Below are 22,214 nucleotides of genomic sequence, written 5' to 3'. Positions count from 1 at the left end.
AATGGGGGCCTGTCCAGGGCCTTAATCCTCCCCAGCTGTGCTCGTCTGCACCATGGGGAGCGGCAAGGGACCGGCGTGGTCGTGGGCAGGGGTGGATGTGGCCAGGGAGAGGCCCAGCCCACCTCTCGGCGCAGGAAGCAGTGGACGGCCGTGATGACAAAGCCCTGCGCAGAGTTGAAGACAGCGAACAGGGCCTGGAAGAGGACGGAGCGGCGGTCTGTCATGGCCAGGACGGCAGACATCCAGGTGAGCGCCAGCAGGGGCAGCACCACGCAGGAGCTCCAGAGTGAGGCCCTGAGGACGAGGCAGATGGTCCGTCGGGGACCTTCCCGGGGACCAGGCTGGACTGAGCCTGGGCCTGCACTCAGCCTGGGGCCCTTGAGCTGCCCAAGACTGGCGGGGCCCCCAACGATACAACCTCAGTCATGTCCCCTGGCAGAGAGGGGCTGAGCAGCTGGGGGCAGAGAATCGGAACAAAGACAAAGAGCAGAAAACTGGAGGACCAGGAAGGAGGAGGGGACAGACACACTGACACAGGGACGGAGCCAGAGGCAGCATCAGGGGACAGACGGAGAGACTGGAGAGAACCAGCGGGACAGAGGAGGAGGAGGGAGACAGATACAGATGCTGTGAGTTTTAGCCCCAATTTGCACAAAATCACAGGCCTGGGCCGCATCCCCAGAGACTCTGGGAGGGAAGGAGAGGAAGAGGGACGAAGCGAGACAGACACGGTGAGAGCGGGGATGAGACGGGCAGAGACACACTGGAAGATTAAACGGGCGGAGAGGACGGAGGACATCACAGAGCACAAATATTCAGGGGAGATGAGGGGCCAGGGCGGCAGGAGCTCCTCCACCTCCGTTTCCCAAGGAGGAGGTGCCAGGCTCTAGGGTGCTTGCTCAGAGCTGGGCAGAAAGACCATAGCTGGCGGGGGTGGAGGGGGTGGGGTAAGGGGGTGGGAGGGGGAGGGCAGGGGTCAGGGCCAAACCCACACGTCCCCAGCCTCCTTGACAAAGGAGGGCAGAGAAAAAAGGCAGAGGGTCCCTGGCATCCGGGCACCAGTGTCAGCCTGCCCCCACCAGCAATAGTCGATGAGGGCACAGTGGGGGCAGCCTTGCCCTCCGTGCCACCCTGCCCACTCTGCCTCATGAACACTGGGGTGGGAGGGGCAGGCAGGAGTGGGCATGGCTCTGGACAAGGCAGAGACATGGGCAGGGGGCCAAGACCTGTCCTAGGAAGAGTGGTCCAGGGTTGTTCACACTGGCAGGGAGCGGGCAGAGTGGCCTTCACAACCCCTGGGGGGGCAGAGCCAAGACTAAAGAGAGGGCCTAATGACAGTCATGAGAGCTGCCATTGATTAACCACCAATGCTCTGCCAGGCCCTACACCGAATACTTTACATACATGAGTCACACTGGGACCAAAACAACTCTAGTAAAGAGGCATGGCGATTATTATCCCAATTTACAGATGAGAAAACTGGAGTGTGCCCAGCTGGGCAGAGACAGAGCCAGAGCCAGGATGCAAACTCAACTTGGCTGCCTCTGAAGCCCAGGCTTTTGACTGTTAGTTCTGAGAGACTGGATCAGAGAAGCAGATGGCAGCCCAAGTGAGAGGGAGCTTTCTACTCTATGGAGCTCCTGGAGATGGTCCCTGCCACCTCCACAGGCAGTGAGCTCCCTGACCCTGGAGGTGAGCAAGCCAGAGCTGGGCCCCCACTGGTCAAGGGAGGGTTAGCTGCCTTTCTGGCCCTCAGTGGAAGGTTGGGCCTGAAACCCTTGTGAGTTCATTCATTCATTCTACTCTTGTGTGGCTGGGATTTTAAGAATCACAGCTGCCAGGGGACATCTCAGCCTAGTAATTCCCTACCTCCAAGCTTCTCTGTTCTCCAACTGATTGTGAGAGTCAATGCCTCTGAAATTCTAAGTCTCAGATTCTATGACAGATGATAAGACTCTCTGATTCACTCATTCGAACATTCTTAGCTTCTGATTGTCTTATTCTAAGATTCTATCATTCTAATTCTAAGGTTCTTTGGGCTCAAAAATTCTGAGAGCCGAAGATTCTATGAGCCTCTGTAGGTTGGGGGTGTAAGGAGGAGGGTGTGGCTGTGCCTGAATAAAATGTAAGCCGGGGGTGGGGGGCAGGGGCGGGGAGCAACGTGGCGGGGGCACAGGACTCCAGCATATTCTGGAAGGCACAGACATTCATTCCCTGTGCCCCCTTTGCTATCACCCTTGAGAGTGGGAGGAGTTGGCATGGGTGCTGGGCTGAATCCCTCCTCCCCCCCCACCACGAGCACTGCCCCCCATTCTTTTGCCCCCGCCCACCCCCCTTTCCCACGGGGGCACAACTAACATGGCGTTCCTGGCCGAGGCTGAGCTGAGCAGGGGGCTGGGGACCGCTCCACACGCTGAGCAGGGGAGGAGCAGGCTGGCCCAGGGGCACCGCTCCGACCTCGGGGGCGGCACAGACATGGGAGAAGGGGGGAGACACACAGGAAATGGGAGGAGATGGGGCGGTGTGAGCCCCGAGTCGGGTGGGAGGGGGAGGGCAGATGAGAGAGAGAGAGGTGGGTTAGGGTGGGCGAGGGGCTGCAGCTGAGCACACGGGGTGCCCACCTTGCCTGCACCCTTGATGCCCCAAGGCCAGGGAGCCCCAGTCGCATCATCAAGCCCTGAGTCTCCAAGGGTGGCTGCGGCCCACCCTGCCTACAGCACTGCCCACGAGGCCACGGCACAGAGAACCCCCCTCCCCTTACCCGGCCCTCTGCTTCTTGGACTTGTCTGAGATGCCATCACGAGCCATGAGCTTGTTGAAGACGATGATTCCGATGAGCATATTCACCTGGGGGCCCGGTGGAGTGGGAGTGGGGGAAGACAGGATCACCAGATGCCCTCCTGGAAGGGACACCCCCAGGTGGAGGAGGCAGACCCCCTGGGGCCACACGCCCGTCCCAAGACACTGCAGGGGCACATACCAGGACAATTACAGCTGCTGGGCCCACGAAGGCATAAAGCAGGCCACCCTCCAGAGAGAGCCAGCAGCTGGGGAAGGGGGAAACAGGGGGTATCAGATACCCAGGGAGGCTTGCCACCACCCTCAAACACCATCCCTCAGGACTCCCTGAGCTGCCAGGTCATATCACACATGGGGCCAGGACCCAGACGGGGTGAGAGTGGTCACCCCTCTAACAAAGGCTCTGGGGCTACCGCGGGGGTCAAACAAGGCTGATCCCTGAGTAAACGGTTCTGAGATCATCCAATCCCGGCCTTTTATAGTCAGGGAAACTGAGGCTCAGACATGGGACAACTGGCCCGAAGGCCCACAGCAGGCGTGGGCCAGGATCGCAGTCTAAGAAGTCGAACCCTATCAGGCCCACAGACCCCCACTGCCCACCCCGGGAGGCCCACGTACTAGCTGGATGTACCGTATCCTTTGGTGCGGGTAAAGCCGACGGACACAGCCACCACCAGGGCAGGCAGACCTGGGGGAGTGGGGGAGCCAGAGTGAGACGGCCGCCCATCCTCGGGGTCCTTCATCCTCCCAGACCCCCAGCCCAGCTGACCCCTGTGCCCAGATAGCAGGGCCGGGGCCACGTCTGGCACCAGAGAGCAGACCAGGGGCCAAAGCTGAAGCTCTCCAGCTGCCCTTGCCCCAAGGCCCAGGGACAGGGTCCAGCACGGGCCCTGCTCACCCCAGCCCAGGCAGAGGAAGCGCTTGCGGACGAGGCGGGTGCGCATCCGCCCGATGACAGCCAGGTAGGACTGCCAGGCCTCGGTGAGCACCCAGCAGAAGGACGATAGGAAGAAGAAGTGCAGGAAGGCAGCGGTCATGGTACACACACCCTGCGGGGAGACCAAAGGCAGGGAGCGGCCCTGAGCAGCCGCCAGGGTGGGAGGCGCTGGGCTTCCCACGCCCGCTGCTGCTGGGCGCTGCCACGGCCGCCCACCTGAGCTCCACCCCCCACAGAGCCCTGCCAGGCACCCCCGTCTTCCTGCACCCACACACAGCACGACACGGGCCCAGTGACACGCACACGGTGCTCGGCATCCGGGGGCGGGTGGGCGGGCAGGCAGGCGGGCTGCCCACGCACAGACGGGGCTGCCACAGAGGGGGACAAACAGAAGGGCCTGCGACGTCACGGCGGGACGGGCCACACATCTGGCACCAGCAGGGCTGGCGGCAGGTAGAGAGGGTCGCGGGGGCACAAGGAGGACAGCCAGCACAGATCAGACGTGGGCAAGGGGTGCAAGAGGCTTCACTTGGGCTCCTTCATGCCCGCAGACACGCCCAACACACGTGCACACACTCACTCAGCTCACCTCCACGTTCACAGATGTACACAGACATCTCTCCCTGGAACACACACACCCCCCTCTCCAACGCCCGCATGGATGCTCACACACACCAGCTCCCACTCACACTCTCTCACAAACCCCGCTTGAGAGTCTACACACATCCAGCACTTCAGTTTCATACACACGCACATGTGTGCCGTCCCCCCCTTCACCCGCTCTCACACCCCGGCACCCCTGTGAGCCTGCACCTGCCTTGCTCAGCACCCGCGACTGGCCCACAAGGATCAGGATGTTGGATGCCAGGATGGACAGGCAGAAGTTCAGCAAGATGATGGAGCGTTCAGATTTTATGAACCTGGGGGTGGAGTCAGGGGGACACAGTGGGCACAGACAGAAAAGCTAGCTGCCCTGCCCAACCTGGGGTGGCCAGACACCTCCTTCCCCACCCCTACCCCCCACCATCCCACCTACCTCCAGAAGGCGGCGTAGATGGCAAGCAGGGTGAGCAGTGCCATGCAGGACACAGCACAGCCGATCACAAGGGGGACCGAGGGGGCGCCCGCCAGCTCCAGGGTCTGGGGAAGAGGGGCAGACAGTCCGATGGGTCACGGGGGTGGGGGGCAGCTGCAGGGGTGCCCTCGCCCTCCCCCACTTCCTGTCTAGGACAGACTGGCACCTCCATCTGTGTCACGCGTACACACAGAGGGGGCTCACTGCTGCCTTCACACGTGCATGGAGCAGACCCAGTCACATACGTAGACACGTATTTATGCTGTCACCCACTCTTCTGCTCACACCCAGATGCACACGTGTGTGTACATGCAGGCAAATCACCCACTGCCATGTGTCATCATTGTGGGCACCATCCCGGGGGCATAGACTTCCTTGTGCCCTCCCACAAATATACCTACACAGACGCCATGTAGGATCACCCAGGTCCCCCCCCGCCACCACCACAGATGGCCCCTGGCACCCAGGAACCTCTTCTGTCCAGCCCGGGCACTTCCCTCCCACTCACCAGGTCCTTGGGCGGCTGGGCCAGCACGGCGAAGGTGGACAGGCGCTGGCACTGGCAGCGGGTGTGGGCTGCCTGCGTCTCCAGCGTCTGGCAGCTCTCGGTATCCCAGTCCCCTGAGCTGGCATCTCTTGGGTCCAGGGAGAGGGGGAATGAGTCCCAGCCTGGCTCGGCAGTCCCACCCCCAGTGCCGGCCGCTGCCCAAGAAGAGGTGAGACCCAGGGCAAGGCCATGTCCAAGAGGCAGGCAGCCAGAGCCCCGGGGTCTGCCCTTGATCCCTTAGGCCAAGGATGGTGCCCAGGAACCCGCCCTCTGGCCTTCCAGGTGGGACACCCCCACCCGAGGGGGTAGTCCTGCGGCTGCAGCCTTCCCCGCACTGAGCCCTTGCCCAACTCACGCTCTGGAGTAGTCCCAGCTGGCACAATGGGGATCCGTGGTGCCCTGGGGAGCAGAGGAGCTGAGTCCAGGGCGGGGTGAGGTGCTCACCACCCCGACCACCACCCACCCTGCCATGGTAGGGCCCCACCGGTCAGAGGTTCAGCCCACGGTCAAGGGGACACCACCTCCCCATCAGACAGGCCTGCCCTTCCTGCATTACCCCAGGGTCCCCTGCCCAGGCCCCTACTCACATTGATGATATAGGAAAGCTCCACCGTGATGAGGGGCTCAGCTAGTGGCTGGGTGGGAGGCCTCACGGTCACTGTCATCACCCTGGATGTGACAGCCAGCGGGGGCCTGGGGGACAGATGCTGAGGTCAGCTCCTGCCAGCAGGTACCCATACCTAGCTGGGAATCTGCAAGGTGCTTTGGACCAAAGGCAGGAGGCTACCATGGGGCCAAGGCTAAAGGAAGGCCTAGGGTTCAGTGGGGCCTAGGACTTTGAGTGAGGTCTAGAACCCAGTCCAACACCCCCTGGACCCCTCTGCAGCCTCTGGGACATCTCTGAGAAGCACCTGTGTCCAGAGTCAGGCAAAAGGTCCAAGAGGCTGCAGGAGGCTCCGGACGGATCTCCCTGTGGCCAGCGCAGGCTCAGCCCTCCTTCCTTACCTGGGCCTGCCGGGATCTACAGCAGCCCCATCCACGTCCCTCCTCCCAGGGACTCACCTGGGCGGAGGCAGGATGAGGCCCAGGGTGCGGTAGAGCACAGCACCAATCACAAAGTAGGAGGAGGAATCCTCGGGGTCTGCCGGCAGGAGGCGCTGGTGGGAGTGGCCGGGGCCAGGGGGCACGGTTCCTGGGCCTCTCCCTCTGCCCAGGCTGCCCGCTGCCCCAGATGCGGCCGGCTTCCCTGGGGAGGAGAGGCTGAGCACCTCCTTGGGTAGGAAGAGGCGGTCCTCTGAGTACCGCACCCAGTCCTTCATGCCCCGGCGGCCCCGCATGGGGAACGTGATGTCGCTGGAAACAGCGGAGACAGGCTCTCGCTGAATGCTGATCACTGCCATGGACGGAGAGAGATAAGAGACAGAGAGAACCGTCATGGGAAAGAGACAGACGTGGGGGAGACAGAGCAGGAAGGCAGATGGAGACATCAAGGTTGGTACAGACACAGAGGCGGGGCGGACACATAGAGAAACAACAAAGAAATGGGGGAATGGGAAGAAAACATGGAGAGACAAAAAATTAAGGAGTTAAATGAGGGAAGACAGGAACCGGAGAACAGGAGAGTAAAACAGGAAGAGCCCTCGGAAACCATCCCCTCCCCTACAGCATCCTGAGTTTGGCCCCGTCCAGCAGCCCCTCCCCAGCCTGCCTCTTTGTACCCAGGTTATCTGTGACAATCAGAGAGCTCTGGAAGGCCTTGAGAGCATCGCCCACCAGGTGAATGAAGTCTTCCACCACCCGGAGCAGGTGCACAGAGCCTGGGGACACCTGGGGACAGAAAGGGTGTAAGGGGCCGAGGTGGGAGTGAGCCACAGGGGAAAAAGCCTGGTAGCCCAGCCCCTCACCTGCTGAGCGTCATCCCACTTGTCCTTGTTCTCTGCATCTACCATGAAGCTCACCACCTGGAAGAAGCGCTGGGGAGACAGCAGTGGGTGTCAGGAGGTCACGACCCCAGGGACAGTAGCTTCCCCGCCACAGCCACACCTGCCACACCCCCTGCAGACTCAGCTATAGGGGCTTGGCCTCCCCGACTTCCAAAACAGGGCTTCTGAACCTTCAGCCCCCCTTCCTCTTGACAGAGCAGAGTGGTACCTGCACGTCATCAGCCGAGGGCACGTAGGTGGCTCTCTTGAAGGTGTCGGTGACGTTCCTCAGAATGTCCACGGAGAAAAGCAGGTCCCCGCTGTAGTAGGTGCGCCGGGCCAGGAGCTCCTGCAGGCTGCGCACCACCTGAGACATGCCCTCGCCCGCCAGCATGCGCTGCCCCTTGGCCAGGTGCTCCCGAAGCTGCAGGTGACAGGGGGACCACTGTAACAGAAGCGTCAAGAGCCGGGACCAGCCTCTGGCCCGTCCCGCTCCAGTTCAGCCACCATGCGCACCCAGAGGGAGAAGGTCAGATAGAGATGCTCAAAGGGACTGCGGTAAGAGAGAATCTAAGGAAGAGACATACAGAGAGAGAATCCCTAAAGACACTTAAAAAAAGACTGAAATAGAAGTAGCAAGAGAAGGAAGGAGCTCAGATGCACATATAAAAGATGATAAACACAGTCCAGGGACCTCCCCAGTGGAAAGGAGTCCACCCATGCTGAAGTGCGCTGTGCTCTCTCCCTCTCAAACACAAGTTCCAAGCACAAACACAATACCAGTTCCAGTCAGACAAGTACACACAGGCCGGGTTCGCAAACACTATTTTACCTCATGGGGAGCCCTGAGTTGGGCACTGGGGACATAAAAATAATTTCAACTTTGTTCCTGTCCTCAAGGAGCTCACGGACTCACAGGACACAGACACTGTGATGAGCATGCAACACCTAATGAGGGAGAAGCTCAAGGGGGCTGTAGGTGCAGAAATGTAGGCACTAGGGCTAAGGGAAGAGAGTCTGGCATTGAGGGATGAATAGGAGTTTGCCAGACAAGGAGAGGCAGAGCTGGGCAGAAGTGGACACGCATCTATAGCCCAAGGCACATGGGCATGAGCAAGAATCAAGCTCCCTCCACCTCCCACCAGAGCCTGGGGCAGACCCTATGTGGCCCCAGCCCAGCAGGGTGCACTCACTGACAGATACAGGTAGCGGTACTCGTGGGAGATGCAGCGGGCAAAGCTGGGCAGCCCCCAGTAGGCCACACCCTGGGCACTGAGCAGACAGCGGCGGCTGGCAGACCCTGCAGGGGGACAGGACAGAGGGCTGGATGTGGGGGCTCAGCTCTCACCCACTTCACTCCACACCTCAGGATGGAGGCTCAAAGAGGCCGGAGACTTGGAAGAGAACAGCAGGGATGGTGTGTGTTGGTGGAGGGGGGAGTGGGGGCCCTGCAGGGAGAGCCACCTGCCCCTGACCTGAGGCATTGGGGGGGCACTTGTTGTAGATGATCTCGCCAGCAGCCGCCTTCTTCCATGTCATCAGCATCACGTACTCGTCCCTGCACATCTCATGGAAGGCTGTGGGTACAGTGGCGGGGCTCAGCCAGGCCCAGGCACTTGCCCCCCAAGCCCCAGGGTCCGGTGGGCAATACCTGGACACCTCTTCTCACTGCAGGGCTTCACCTCCTCACCGGTGCCCTCACAGGGGTAGCCCTGAGCGCCCGTGGCCTGGCACATGCGGAAACGGCGCTGCCAGCCTGTGTCACATGTCTTGGAACACAGGCTCCACGCATTCCACGGCCCCCACTTGCCATCTGTGGCTGCAGAGACAGGGGACGTGAGTGGCCCCAGGTGCCCCCTGGTCCAGGGCTGCCACCTGCTGCCTCTGCACCACACACTCACCCGGGCACTCAAGGTTGCCGCACTCCCGGGTGTCAGTGAGGGCCCCGGCACATGTGGCCCAGGCTGGGCCTGCCACGCTGCACTTCCGGCTGCGCTGCTGGGTCCCGTTGGCACAAGACGTGGAACATGGGCCCCAAGGACCCCATTCTAGCCACTGGCCTTCCACTGCATGGGGAGACACAAGCAGGGGTGGCTGTTGAGCAAGGGGTGTGAGGATGGGTTGCGGCAAAGCCCTGCAGGGAGATGGCATTCAGATTTGAACGAGGCCAGACCCACTGGAGAGGGGTGGATGAAGGGGGGCTAGAGGGAGCTGGTGGTGCCTGGGCCTGGGCCTGCCTGCCACCAGCTCCAGGAACACAGGACCCTCTCCACTCGGCACTGAGGCACGCACACTCTCTTCTGGCTAGGGAAATGGGCCCTGGGCCACCTTCTGATCTTTGCCCACATATAAGCCCAGCTTTGGGTCCTCTCAGAGCCCAGCTGGCCATGAGCTCCAAACTGCTGTGAACAACAAGGCGTAGCTCAGGGGAAGGGGCATGGGCAAGCAGCCCCCTTGGATGAGGGTCTCTGGGTGCCAACTCCAAGTACGTGCTGGGCCAGGTCCCTTCCCACACTGGCAGGTAGACTTTGCCAGTCTCCCCATGCTTGGTCAAAGTTCCTGGGGTCCCCCAGGGGCAGGGTACTGGACCTGACTTCCTCCCCTTTCCCGACCCCCCACCCTGGCTGGGCAATGCCCGCCTGGAAGCCCACGGGTGCTACTGACCCGGGCAGGCGGCCATACTGCAGAGCTTAGTCTGCAGCTCGGGACCCTCGCAGGCCTTGCCGCCGTGCTGGGGGGGAACGCAGGTCCGCATCCGGCTCCGGGACCCCCGCCCGCAGCTGCGGGAGCACAGGCTCCAGGACCCCCACTCCTCCCACACGCCGTGCACTGCAAGGAAGCATGTGGCCGGTGGCTGGGCGGCACCTTGGCCCCGCCCACTGCCATCCGCCCACCAATCAGGAGCTCCGGCGGCTCTGCCCCGGCTCCTCATTGGCTCTGTCCTGGGCCCCAGGACACTGCCCTTTGAGGGTGATTGTAGAAGACACAGATTTCTAGTCCCAACTCACACAGGCCACACTGCCTGTGGACACCCGACCTGGGAGACTAGAGTCAACCCAGGAGGGGAGCCAGGGGGCAAAGGAAAGCCCAGGAAAGGGCTCAAGATCTACCCCGCCTTACCCCATCCCTACCCCTCCCCACCCCAGACCCAGAGCGAGAATCCAACAAGGCTGGCAGGGGCAAGAGAATGCCCCTCCCGATCCCAAGCACGTGGACACACAAATAGACATGACCCTCTACATGGACACTGACACAAAGAGCTCACATCAGAACACAGCTTTGCCCCAGCCCTTTGCAAGCTCCTGCACACCCCCAGTTGCCAACACCCCCTTCCCCCGGGTAGCCCTACTCTAAGTTCCCAGCCAAGAGTCGGTCTGGCCTAGGCACCACTTCACTCCCTCAGGCACAAGGGGCAGGACCCGCTAAAGCCGCCAGGCCCCTCAGGCGCATGCGCATTCCCAACACCTCCATGCTGAACCAAGGAAGGCTTCAGGGTCTAGAGGGGACTCCCTGGGGAGTAGGACAGGCAGTCAGAGGAGGAAGGGGATGGTTAGAGAAAGTTTCTTTTTTTTATTATTTTTTTTTAAAGTGGCATTTCTCCCAGATCTTGAAGGACAGGCTGAATTTTAATAGCCCAGGGGGAGGTGGAGGGGATAGGACAAGAATAAGCCAGTGCAGGGAGGTGGGAAAAGTGCAAGAGGTGCCAGTGTGGCCAGAGCACAGGGAACAGGGAGGACAGTAAGGGTAACAAGACACGCCTTGATTACCAGGATGCAGGTATCAGGGGAGTGACGTGCCCAGAACCAAGCCCGCTACTGCAGGCCCTGGTCTGATTCATCTGTGTCCCCAATGCCCTGGGTGGGGGCTGGGCACGGATGGTGGTGGGCTGGTGGGGGCAGACAGTCAACTTTGCTGAATGAAAGGAGGAGGCAACCAACCATCTTTGGAAGATGAACTTGCCCAAGTCCCAGGCAGGACCTGACCCTGCAGGCAGACCAGGCGGGGAGGATGGGCATACCTGGGCAGGTGGCTGAATTGTTGCAGGGCCGGGTCTCCCGCAGGGGCCCGCTGCACAGGGTCCCATAGGGGGAGGACACGCAGGAGCGGGTCCGCACCTGCAGGCCCTGCCCACACGTCAGGGAACACACGCTCCACGGGGACCACTCCTCCGCTGCCGGGTCGCCTACGAGAGAGGGACAGCGTCGGCGGCAGGGGGTATCTCCCAAGCACTGTCTCCTAGGAATCCTCTTACCCTGACCCCGGAGCGACAGGCTCTTCAAGAGGCGACCCCGTCCTGCCCCAACAGGCGTCACATGGCAGACAGACACGACTTGAGCGCCAGGACACAGACACAGACGGGCACACACCAAGCAGACATGCCACCAGACGCCACACAGTCGGGCCCCCGCCACAGAGGAAGGAGGCGGGCCCGAGTTACCTGTCTGCGCCATGTACAGCCCAGGCTCATCTGCAGACCTTGGCCACTGGGTTTTCACCTTCGGTTCCTCTTCCGGCTCCTCACCTGGAACATGGAGGTGGTGGCAGGGGCTCAGCAGAGGCCAGCTCCGTCCTGCCAGAGTGGCACAGAGCGGGTCTGCTTGCCCTCAGCTGGAGGGTCTGGCACCAACTGCAGGCGACACTGAGAGAGCATCACGTCCTGCCCCCTGCCCCACCACCACCACCATTTTACAGATAAGGAAGCTGAGGCTCAGAAGGCCACACCGGGTTCACGCATAGCCTCACAACCATCTGCCTCTTGCCTCAGCCAGACTAGGGGAGACTGCAGGGGAGTGGCCACTCATATTAATGAGCTCTGGGAGGCTTCTCTGCCAAGTGCTGTCCTTACCTATCTGCTTAAACCCTCCTCGCCTGGGATGTAGGGACCATCGCCGCTGTTTAAAGATGAGAAAACTGAGGACCGGAGAGAAGGGAAGTACCTCATCCAAGATGACACAGCTTGGTAAGCTGGAAGTCCAGCCTCTTGCCCCTGACCCGAAGGGCTGACCCGAAGGCGGACAAACAGCCAAGGTGAGCAGCCATGACCACCCCCCAGTCCTGCCTGTGGGACATGATTCCTGCCAAGTCAGGGGCTGGGCCCGGGGCCCAAGCAGCACTGGACTGTGACCTGGAGACACAGGTCAGAACGCTGCTCCTCCAAGACCTAAGGGCCTAGGGCAGGTGCCTCCATCCAGCAGACCCGACGCCCCACTGCTCTGTGGCCAGAGAGCAGTGGGCACTCTGGGGTCTGTGGCTGGTCTCCGGCCCCGCCTCACTGGGCTCTGGGTTGCCCTGATTTACGTGTCTGGTCTAGGCCTGGGAAGCACCGCCAGCCCTGGAGGAGAGGCTGGGAGCTCCCTTTCTCCAAAGCCAGGCCCTCCTGCTCAGACATGAGCTCATCAGGCCCCCTCCCTCAGGCTGGGTAGCGGGCATGCGGCAGACATGAATACAGGGGAGAAAGACCCAGCCCGTGTAGAGGCTGCTGGGGCAGGTGGGACCCGAACAAAATTCTGGGACAGGGCTCAGCCCACGCCGTCCCCAAACTAGCAGGTACTCCTCTCCCCCACCCCCAGGCCCTCTCCTATTTCTGAACACCAGGTCAGCACAGCACAGGCACTCCATGTTGGAAGGAATTCACGAAGGTTGTATATTCTTCCTGCCCTCTGCCGCCAAGCCTAAGAGAAAGCTCTTCCTGAACAGGTATGAAAGTGGACACTCTGAGCAAACCTGCAGGTCCAAGGAGCCCTGAGCTGCCACTCAGCCCAGCCTCTGGTCTCATCCACTCCTGGACCCTTCCCTCCGATTCAGCCACCTGGCCTAGCAGCTGATCTTCCTCATCCTTCAAACTTCTCCACCATCTCAGAAACCTGTGGGCCCTCTGTCCCCAGGACAGCTTCAGAGTCAGGCAACTCTGGTCCTACCTGGGGTGTGGACACTGACCAGCTGTGTGACCCTGGGCAAGTGTCTTTGGCTCTCTGATCTTGTTTTCTGACTTCCGGAGAACAATACTCAGTATACTTCCTACCTCGAGGGCTGAATTGAGGACTTCCCAACCGGAGGCCATGAAGCCCTCAACAGTCTGCTTGGACGTGGAGAGTCCTCAGAAGGCACTACTATCTGGCTTATTTTCACCATCTCCCCTCACCAACCCCTCAGCCCCCTGGGCCTCCTCCCTTTGAACAGCATTTGTCATCCTTCCTGGCTTCGCTTTGGGCCCTGTCTCTGTCGAGGCCACCGGGAAGATGCTGGAGCCATGTCTGGCGAGTTCTTGAATCCCCTCATCCAGCCCTTCCACCACACCCACTCAGCCATTCCCGGCCCTGCAGCCTGTGACAAACCACCTTCTCCACGCCCACCCCCAGGCTGCTGAAGAAATCCACAGTTGTACCAACTGGCACCACGACAGATTCAGGGCCGCACATCCACTGGGCATGCGGGGCTCCCTGCCTCCCCCGTCCCCCACCTCGGCAGCTGTGTCAGACCTCGACCTCTCTCCTCAAGCCCACCTCCGCCTACTCCCTCTCTGCAACAAGCTGCTTTACTGAGAAACTGCAGAAACTTTGACACGGAAGCCCCCCGACCAACACACACACATCCTGACTTCTTACCATCTCCCCTCCAACTCCCAACTTTCCTGCAGTCCTTGTCCTCTCAGAGGCCAGCCCCCAAGCCCCATGCTGCCTCTCATTCCTCCCTCCTGCCTTCTCTCTCATCAGCGTCTCATCAGCATTCTCCTCGTGGCAGCCGGGGAGCAGATCTATGCCTCTTCCGTTCTGAGGGCAGCCCTCCTTTGACCCTCCAGCCTTCTCTGGCTACTGCCCTCGGCTTATCATCACCATCAGTGAGTGATCTGCAACTGGCACTCCAGTTTCTCACCTGCCACGTGCATCCTGCCTCAAATGTCACCTTAAATCTGCTGCAATCTGACTTCGGACCACATCCTTCTGCTGAAACTGTTCTTGACAGAGTCATCAGCGCCCTCCTTGTTGCTAAATCCTATGGACACTTTGCAGGCCTCATCTCACGTGACTCCTCAGCAACATTTGGCCTCGCAGACTCTCCAGCTGTGAAACACTCCCTCCCCGACTCATCCAGTTTTCTCCTTACCCTGCCCTGCCTCCTTGACCGGGTTGGTCTTCCTGCTGCTTCCCACATCAGGAGTCCATACTTTGTCCTGTTTCCCTGCTCCCCCAGGCTTCATTAACCCCCTCAAAATGGTTGCTCCCACATCACTGTCTCCCCGAAGACAGAGTGAAGCCTTCTGTGCTTCACTCCTGTATAGCTTCCTGCCTCCTGAACAGGTCCCCTGATGGGGGGGGGGGGCCCAAACTCAATATGTCCAAAATAAGATCATCATCTCCTCTCAAACCTGTTTGTTTCCCACCTTCTTCAACTGGAAAACTCCTACTTGACCTTCAAAACCCAGCTCAAATGACCTCCTGTTTTTGAAGTCATATTCCTTGCTCCCCTAGCAGAGTTGGCTGCCCTGTCTTATACATGCGTTCTCATCACAGATGATTCCATCTGGTAACTGAATTTCCCCTGACCCATGAGCCCTTTGAAGGAAGGCTGGGTGAGCCATCTCCCTGACCACCAGTGAACATGAGCACAGAATCCAGCCCAGAGAAACAGCAGTAAACACCAATGGACACACTGCTCCTAGATCCTCCCACCCCATGAGGGTCATTGGAAATGGTCATTTGTAATCTTGAGTATCAGCTCTGCCCTGCAGCCCACCACCAAGACCACCCCCCAGCCTGACATCCATTTGTTAATAAATATTCTGGAAATGCCATTTGACCAGTTGTGAACCCAGCTGAGAGTCCTCTCATCCAGCTTATTTTTAGCACCTTGGCCATTACTGTTGCGCGTGGCACCCCTCCCATCCCTGACCTGGCATCCACTAAGCCCATCAAACGTAGCCACGTGCTAGACCAGCCTGCCTTACTTGTCAGGGGCTCACACTGCTTCCTGTGGCACCTGCATCCTCTACTAACAACTTACCGCCCATTTGCTGGCCAGCCTCACCATATAACCAGAGGTGGTGCCGGTGGTTCTAGAATCCACCCCATTTGAAAATCAGAACATGCCCCAGGTCCAGCTCTTGAGCCCCTCTTCTAGCCTCCTGGGTTGGGCCAGAGAGGGTAAGTGACAAGCCTAAGGCCACAGAGCGGGGCCTGCACTAACTGCCCTCCCCTCCCCATCCCTACCGCAGCCCCCTCCGAAGAAAGCCAGTTCTCCCTGCCAGGAAAGAAGGCAGCTAAGACCAGGGGTGTCAGCCACTGAAACACACATGTGTTGTACATATGCCACGTGCAGGTCCCAGCCGGCTCCGGGCCCAGGCCAGGGCAGGGTGTGAGAGGACCCGGGGCCAAGAGGACACAGAGCAGTCCAGGGAGGGGTGTGAGCACCCCCAAACTGTGAGTGCCATGAGCTGACTGGACCAGGGGCTAGGGTGCCTCGCCCTACAACTGATCAGCTTTCCCACCCGACTGCCACCTGGGACCCGCCTCCCAGCTCAATCCTGAACAATCTCTTCACTGTCCTGTTTGGTTTTGAATAACTCGCAGTAGGTAATTCACCACACTACTGGTATGTGCCAGTCACTGTGCTCCGCACCAGCTCATTTAATCCTCATTAAGGCGGGTTTGCCCATTTTACTAATGAGATACTAATGAGGCTCCAAGGTCTCATTCTGCAGAGGCCCGTGTGGGATTCGAACTCTGGCCCGCCTCATCCCACGGCCACGTTCCACTGAACTGTGCTGGCTCTGGCAAAATACAGCTCAACTCAGGCCTCCCCAGAGACACCTTTCCTAATCCCCGTGGGACCCCATTCACTCCCTCGCCCCACCACTGCCTCCGTTCTCTTTTTTTCTACACCTCTTCCTAATCATTCCTTTGCTCATCGACCCCTCCGTCCCCCAGGCGAGCCTGAGTCTCCTCCGTTCAGTTCAGTTCAGTCGCTCAGTCATGTTCGACTCTTTGCGACCCCATGGACTGCAGCACACCAGGCCTCCCTGTCCATCACCAACTCCCGGAGCTTGCTCAAACTCATGTCCATTGAGTCGGTGATGCCACCCAACCATCTCATCCTCTGTCATCCCTTTCTCCTTCTGCCTTCAATCTTTCCCAGCATCAGGGTCTTTTCCAATGAGTCAGTTCTTGGCATCAGGTGGCCGAAGTATTGGAGTTTCAGCTTCAGCATCAGTCTTTCCAATGAATATTCAGGACTGATCCCCTTTAGGATGGCCTGGTTGGATCTCCTCGCAGTCCAAGGGACTCTCAAGAGTCTTCTCCAACACCACAGTTCAAAAGCATAAATTCTGAGTCTCCTCTGTGGCCTCCAAAGCAGTCCTCTGGAAGCCCAGCCACACACTCCCCTGCTGAGGAAACTTCAGTGCCTCACACTGCTACAGCCACCACAAACCTCTGAGCCTGGCATGCTCTGCCCTGCTGACCTGTCAGGGCCTGCTTTCCCCTCCCTCCAGGCAGCCAAACTCACTTTGAGGCCAAGTGGGCCAGTGGGAAGGACACAGATTTGGGAGCCAGACAGATGCTGGTCTGATTCCCAAGCATGCCTAGTCTTGCTGTGTGCCCTTGGGCAAGTCGCCTCACCTCTCTGAATTTCCAGCTGAACATAGAGATGATACTTCCTAATTCATCGTGAGAATTAAATGATGAAAGATATGGGCCACCTGGAGCATAATAAGCTCTTAATGAAAAGGAGCTGCCACCCCCTTCTTGGTATCCCTTGAACATGCAAATGTGTTCCTCCCTCCACTCATCTGTTAATGGTGTTCCCACCTCTCGGAATGCCCTTCCTCTACCTCGATCTGTCGAAAGTTTCTAGATTCCAAATGTCACCTCCTTCAGGAAGCCTCCCTAGACTGACTACACAGAGGTTTGGGCGTGTAGGTACCTTCTCCCCAGCTGTAGCTGTGAGTATCCTGGGCTCCTCTCTCTCCTGGGCCCTAATGGAGGATCTCAATCTCCCTCAACCTTCGCGCACAAATAGCCCAGCTCTGAACTGCCAGACACCGGACAGGCATCCAGCAAGCACCAGATATTCCTGAGGGCTCCTCCACCCCAGCCACACAGGGCCAGTCTAGTCTCACCCCAAGTACTGGCAGGCGGGGTAAGCACAGGCGCTCTGCCATCTGAGAAGGACTACACACACCTGCTACTCCATGCTCCACAGACCCTGCCCCCCCAAACTACACAGTGCAGCCCCCTCAGCCTCCTTTGTCATGAACGTGTTAAAAATAACCACGATAATCATCTCTTCCACAGGGAGACAGCAGTGCAATCTACAAAGCAGTCCTCCCTTCCCAGGGCTCTCTACATCCTCCCTGAGACTGGCCTTAGAGCCCCAAGTAGGCACCAACTGACCCGCTGAAACACAGTTCTGTCATGCCCCTCCATGGCTCCCCATCTCAGCAGTGTATCAGGATCTGGGGTTGGGGGGTGTGGGGGAAAGGCCAGGTCAGAGGAAGATGGCTCTTATAAATTCCAGGCTTTACCTCTGCAGTACAATGCAACTGGGTACATACACCCCACCAGAATGCCAGTTCCCCCTCCAACGACTTCCTCCCCAGGCTGTTGGCCTATCTGCCCAGCCTCCCGACAGAGCTAGCTGGGTCTCTGCCACATCCCCCACGTGGCCAGGAGCTCCCCGAGAGCAGGGACTACGTCTGACTCATCCCTCTTCCCCCACGCTGCCTAACTTCTTGCTTCCTTAAGGCCCTGCACCAACAGGATGAAGTCCCAGCGTTTGGGGGCAGCAGTCAGAGCCTCGGCCCCCATCTCCCACCACTGGGGCTACCATCTAGTAAGGGCTGGTCTACTATAGCGCCCAGTCCCCTGTATGTTCACACACCATGCCCCAGCAAGGGCAGCTTCCTTTACCTTGAAAGCCCTTCCCCTTGCACGGGGCAATGACTTGGGGAGGTGCATAAACCTGCCACGAAATAACACTGGGCCCCTTTCCAGGCCTCCTTCCCACAGAGTGATGATTTGCCAATCTGCTGGGGAGAGTCCAGTTTGGGCCTGCCGCCCTGATGGAAGTGACCGTACCCCTCCCCCCATTTATAACCTCGAAAATGTCCTGGTTTAGATGATAAATTATATGACCCATGTCACTTTTAATCCTTCCAAATGTATGAGAAAGAAGGTATCTGTGCACTCTGAGACATTACCACCATCCCCAGTATCTGATGGTTTCTTTTTCTAACAAATCAAGAGAAAGGATGAGTGTCAAGCTAGAATCTCTTATTTTCTTTGGTTATCTCCTATTTCAGATAAGTGATACTTCTTTTCCACTTTTACTATATTAAATTTAAAAAGCCATTTGATTTAAAGAAAAAAATTCACAGGCCAGTGAATTCCTATTCACTCCTCAAAACCCAACTCAGAATCACCTTCTTTAGGCAGCCTTCCCACCCCTTTGTGGTTTAATTCTCACTCTTCCTTCTCCCTTGACATCCAGCACATATATTTATACCTATTGCACTAAGTTCTGACAACACACACCTATTTATTAGGGGTTGACCATGCGCCAGGCACTGTGCTAAGCATTAACCCACATTCTCTTGCTTAATACCCTGGTAGCTCAGACAGTAAAGTGTCTGCCTACAATGCGGGAGACCCGGGTTCAATCCCTGGGTCGGGAAGATCCCCTGGAGAAGAAAATGGCGACCTACTCCAGTATCCTTGCCTGGAAAATCCCATGGACGGAGCAGCCTGGTAGGCTATAGTCAGTCCGTGGGGTCACAAAGAGTCGGACACGACTGAGTGACTTCACTTCACTTTCACTCCTTAGAATAGCGCCACTCTCCCCAGTTAATAGGTGATGATACAGGGATGGGGAAACATGCCCGTGATCACACAGCTAGTCAGTGGTGGTGTCAGGGATTGAACCTAAGGCTTGGCAACGTCAGCCGGTGGCCTGGACCACCACTGAACTAGTGGTCACTTCCCCCACCAGAGGGCAGGTGTGTCCAGTCTACCTTGGATCTCATTCACTCAGAGCCACTCCAAGGCCTGGCACAAACTCCACACTGATGAAGACTCAAAGATGTGTGTGATGGATGGGCTGGGGCTCGGTCCCCTCAGAGATGTCTGGGGCGGGGGTGGGGGGCCTGAGTCCCACTCCCCATCCTACGAGGGAGCACACAGATTTCTAGCAGCAGAGATCTGGCTAGAAGGATCTTCCAGGAAATGTACCACGTGTGCTAGGCCTCCTCCCTATCCTCTCTGAGAGAGGCCCTGACTCCTCCATGTCTGCACCCCAAAAGGCAGATAGGGCCCCTCTTCCTGACACTAGACCAGGTTTGTCAAAGGAAGACAGCAGAGCCTGACTGTGGAGAAGAAAGCCAATCTAGGACTGGGTTAGGCAGGTGAGGGGCAGCTTCCTGGAGGAGACAGGGCTTGAGCTGTGCTTGGAAGGATGGGGCAAAGGATAACCCAGGGTAAAGGGCACTCCAGGTGAGGGAAACAGCCCAAGCAAAGGCAGAGAAGCCAGAAAGCAGAGGGTTTCAGGGCCAGTAGGAGCCTGGGTTGAAAGGGTAAGAGAACTAGAGAGAAAGCGGGTGGCAGCTGGATCAGGGGCGGGGCTGGAATGCCAGGCCGAGGAGTCTAGGCCATAACCGGGGCTGAATCAGGGAAGGGACACACACAGAGAACTGGGGGTCCTGAGGCTCCAGTGGGGCATGCCTTGTCCAAGTCACCCAGCAGCAGTGGCAGGGCAGGATCTGAACCCATTCTTGCCCACCCCAGGCCCAACACTCAGGGGACTTCAGGCTCACCTGGTGGCCATGCCTCTGGAATGGAGCCCGGATGATGGGAACGGTCTGCCCGTAGCATCTGGCCAAGGGTGGGACAGTGCCCCTGGAGGGAGGCAGGGAGTGTGGCACAGGAGGGAAGGGGGTGCAAGGACACTTCCTCCCAGATGTCTCCTGGAGCAGCCGCACCTCAAGTTGAGGATCAGTGGGCAGGAACTGCAGGTTGATACCCGGCTCCCGGAAGCTGGGCTCTGCAGCAGGTACCACCTCTACCCCCCGTCTTCCAGCCCTGGCCTCAGCCAGCCTCCGTGCCCGTCCTCCGCGGAGCTCCTTCCTGCCTGCCTTCCCTTTCTTCCTCTCCCCCCACCCCAACCAACAGATTGCGGCAGCAAGATGGCACAAATTTATGGCTCAACTCACCAAAAATAACAAGAGATCTATCAAAGGCAGTTTGCGTGAAATTAACAGGCGTCTGTACCCTCTTGTCAAATGCACTCGGTTCTGAGGCGGGCCCAGCCATGCCACTCCCAGCCTCATCACTCTCCCAGTACCACCCCAGCTCCACCCTGCTTGGCCTTGCGTTGAAACTACCTGGGAGGCCCCAGAGAAAATGAGCACTGCTTGCCTTACCCTGGTGCCTGGCAGAGGGGCTGGTATGGGGATCTCACGCTTTCTGTTCACCACCATCCCACCAATCTTGTCCTCAAGCCGGCAGCCCTATGTGTGCCAGCCAGTTCTCCTGCAGCTGGTCCAAGTGCCCTCCTGGCCCAGTGGGGAGGAGGTGAGGGGAAGCACGGAGGTGAGGCCAAGGGTATGGCCGAGGTGATGCCGCCACTGGGCACAGAGTGCTCCGGGTCCTGATGTTGCCACAGGGCAACTCAGATGCCCCCCGCCCCATGGAACAAACTGAATCAAGTGCCCATCATCCCTTGACCCAGAGAGGGTAAGCCCAAGGGAAGAGGTGGTGAAGAGGAACAATATCTTGCCTACCAAGGGAGAGGAAGGGGCTGTGCCAGCCCAGCTCTGGGCACCAGTGTGCCCTGTGAGTCCACTTAGAGCTGATGCCACATCACCACCCCTCCCCCATACAACTCCTTACGACAGCCCTGCCTGCAGACCATCCCATGGAGCAGCCTGGCAACATGCCAAGCAGGGCAAGGGGCATGAGCTGGAAGCCCAGGGTTGCCTACTCAGAGAAGATACCAGGCTTCATGCCCAGAGACAACCAGCATCCAATCTCCACCCATCCTCAGTCCCAGAGGACCCTGCAGAGGCTCAGAGAACGGTGGGAACAATGGTGCCCTTCCCGTCACCGGCCCCCTCTGACCCCTAAAGACAGCCCAGCTACCAACCAACTCCTGCTTCCGGCTTCAGCCAAGCCCAGCTGGCTGCTTCTGGCTCTGTGCTCCACATGGCAGCCTGCCCGGATGGTGCCTACCCAGGAGGGCAGAGCCTCTCTCCATCCACTGCGGACCACTGGGCCTATGGACCACAGGGAAAGCCAGACAAAAGAACCTGCCCTCTGCCGAGCACAATGGGGGAGGCCCCCACACAGTGACAGGCAGTGGCGGCCAGGCAGGAGGAGCCATAAACCTCCTGATATACGCCTGGCGCTCTCCGCTGATGTTCGACAAAGAAGCGAAATTCAATTTCTTCCTGCAGGCACTAAATCCCAGGCCAGCCTCCAGGGCCCGTAGCCTGCCCACGGACTGGCTGTCACTCCGATGGCTTCATCGACCGCTGTGAGAGGCCAAGGTGGCCTAGGGGAGAGGCCAGAGCAAGGCCACTGGGCACTTGCCATGGACGGGCATGATGCCAGAAGTCTCAAGGGGGAGGCTGAGAAGTGGCTCCCCCAGAGCCCTGGGAGAGGCCATTGTCATGATAAACCGCCTCTAATTAAACCAGGGCGATCTCCCATTTTACAGCCAAAAACACTGATGTAAGTAAAACAGTATCTACTCAATGTAACAAAGACGGCTCCCAACTTCCGGGCTCTGTCTCCAAAGCAGGTACTGAACAGTCCTACTCCAATGCTCCCAGCAGCCCTCACACAAGACCCCTTGTTTCCCTGTCAATGCTCTCAGCCTGATCCAGAAGGTCCCTTCTGACTTCAGTCTATGCATGAAGCCTCCTGATGGTTGGCCAGCACGTGTTAC

The 22,214-nt window shown here is 58.8% G+C and overlaps 1 protein-coding gene across 1 annotated transcript in view; it reads right to left on the bottom strand.

Moving 5' to 3' along the window:
* The window catches only part of ADGRB2 (adhesion G protein-coupled receptor B2), a 39,057-nt gene that overhangs the window by 5,739 nt on the left and 11,104 nt on the right, over window positions 1-22,214 (bottom strand). Inside the window, exons 11-32 of the mRNA XM_055574486.1 lie at window positions 11,719-11,802; window positions 11,299-11,463; window positions 9,945-10,109; window positions 9,182-9,346; window positions 8,932-9,099; window positions 8,756-8,857; window positions 8,474-8,580; window positions 7,510-7,704; window positions 7,263-7,331; window positions 7,077-7,185; window positions 6,421-6,751; window positions 5,946-6,051; window positions 5,714-5,757; window positions 5,320-5,446; window positions 4,773-4,876; window positions 4,554-4,656; window positions 3,698-3,848; window positions 3,418-3,487; window positions 2,981-3,047; window positions 2,762-2,847; window positions 2,359-2,457; window positions 123-294 (exon numbers count right to left, since the gene is read on the bottom strand). Coding sequence (XP_055430461.1) covers window positions 123-294; window positions 2,359-2,457; window positions 2,762-2,847; window positions 2,981-3,047; window positions 3,418-3,487; window positions 3,698-3,848; window positions 4,554-4,656; window positions 4,773-4,876; window positions 5,320-5,446; window positions 5,714-5,757; window positions 5,946-6,051; window positions 6,421-6,751; window positions 7,077-7,185; window positions 7,263-7,331; window positions 7,510-7,704; window positions 8,474-8,580; window positions 8,756-8,857; window positions 8,932-9,099; window positions 9,182-9,346; window positions 9,945-10,109; window positions 11,299-11,463; window positions 11,719-11,802 — 2,789 coding nt within the window. The remainder of the gene's footprint in view (window positions 1-122; window positions 295-2,358; window positions 2,458-2,761; window positions 2,848-2,980; window positions 3,048-3,417; window positions 3,488-3,697; window positions 3,849-4,553; window positions 4,657-4,772; window positions 4,877-5,319; window positions 5,447-5,713; window positions 5,758-5,945; window positions 6,052-6,420; window positions 6,752-7,076; window positions 7,186-7,262; window positions 7,332-7,509; window positions 7,705-8,473; window positions 8,581-8,755; window positions 8,858-8,931; window positions 9,100-9,181; window positions 9,347-9,944; window positions 10,110-11,298; window positions 11,464-11,718; window positions 11,803-22,214) is intronic.

The sequence above is a fragment of the Bubalus kerabau genome, chromosome 3 (genome assembly GCF_029407905.1).
Source record: "Bubalus kerabau isolate K-KA32 ecotype Philippines breed swamp buffalo chromosome 3, PCC_UOA_SB_1v2, whole genome shotgun sequence".
NCBI classification, from domain to species: Eukaryota; Metazoa; Chordata; class Mammalia; order Artiodactyla; family Bovidae; genus Bubalus; species Bubalus kerabau.
This window is presented reverse-complemented; position numbering and strand designations above follow the sequence as displayed.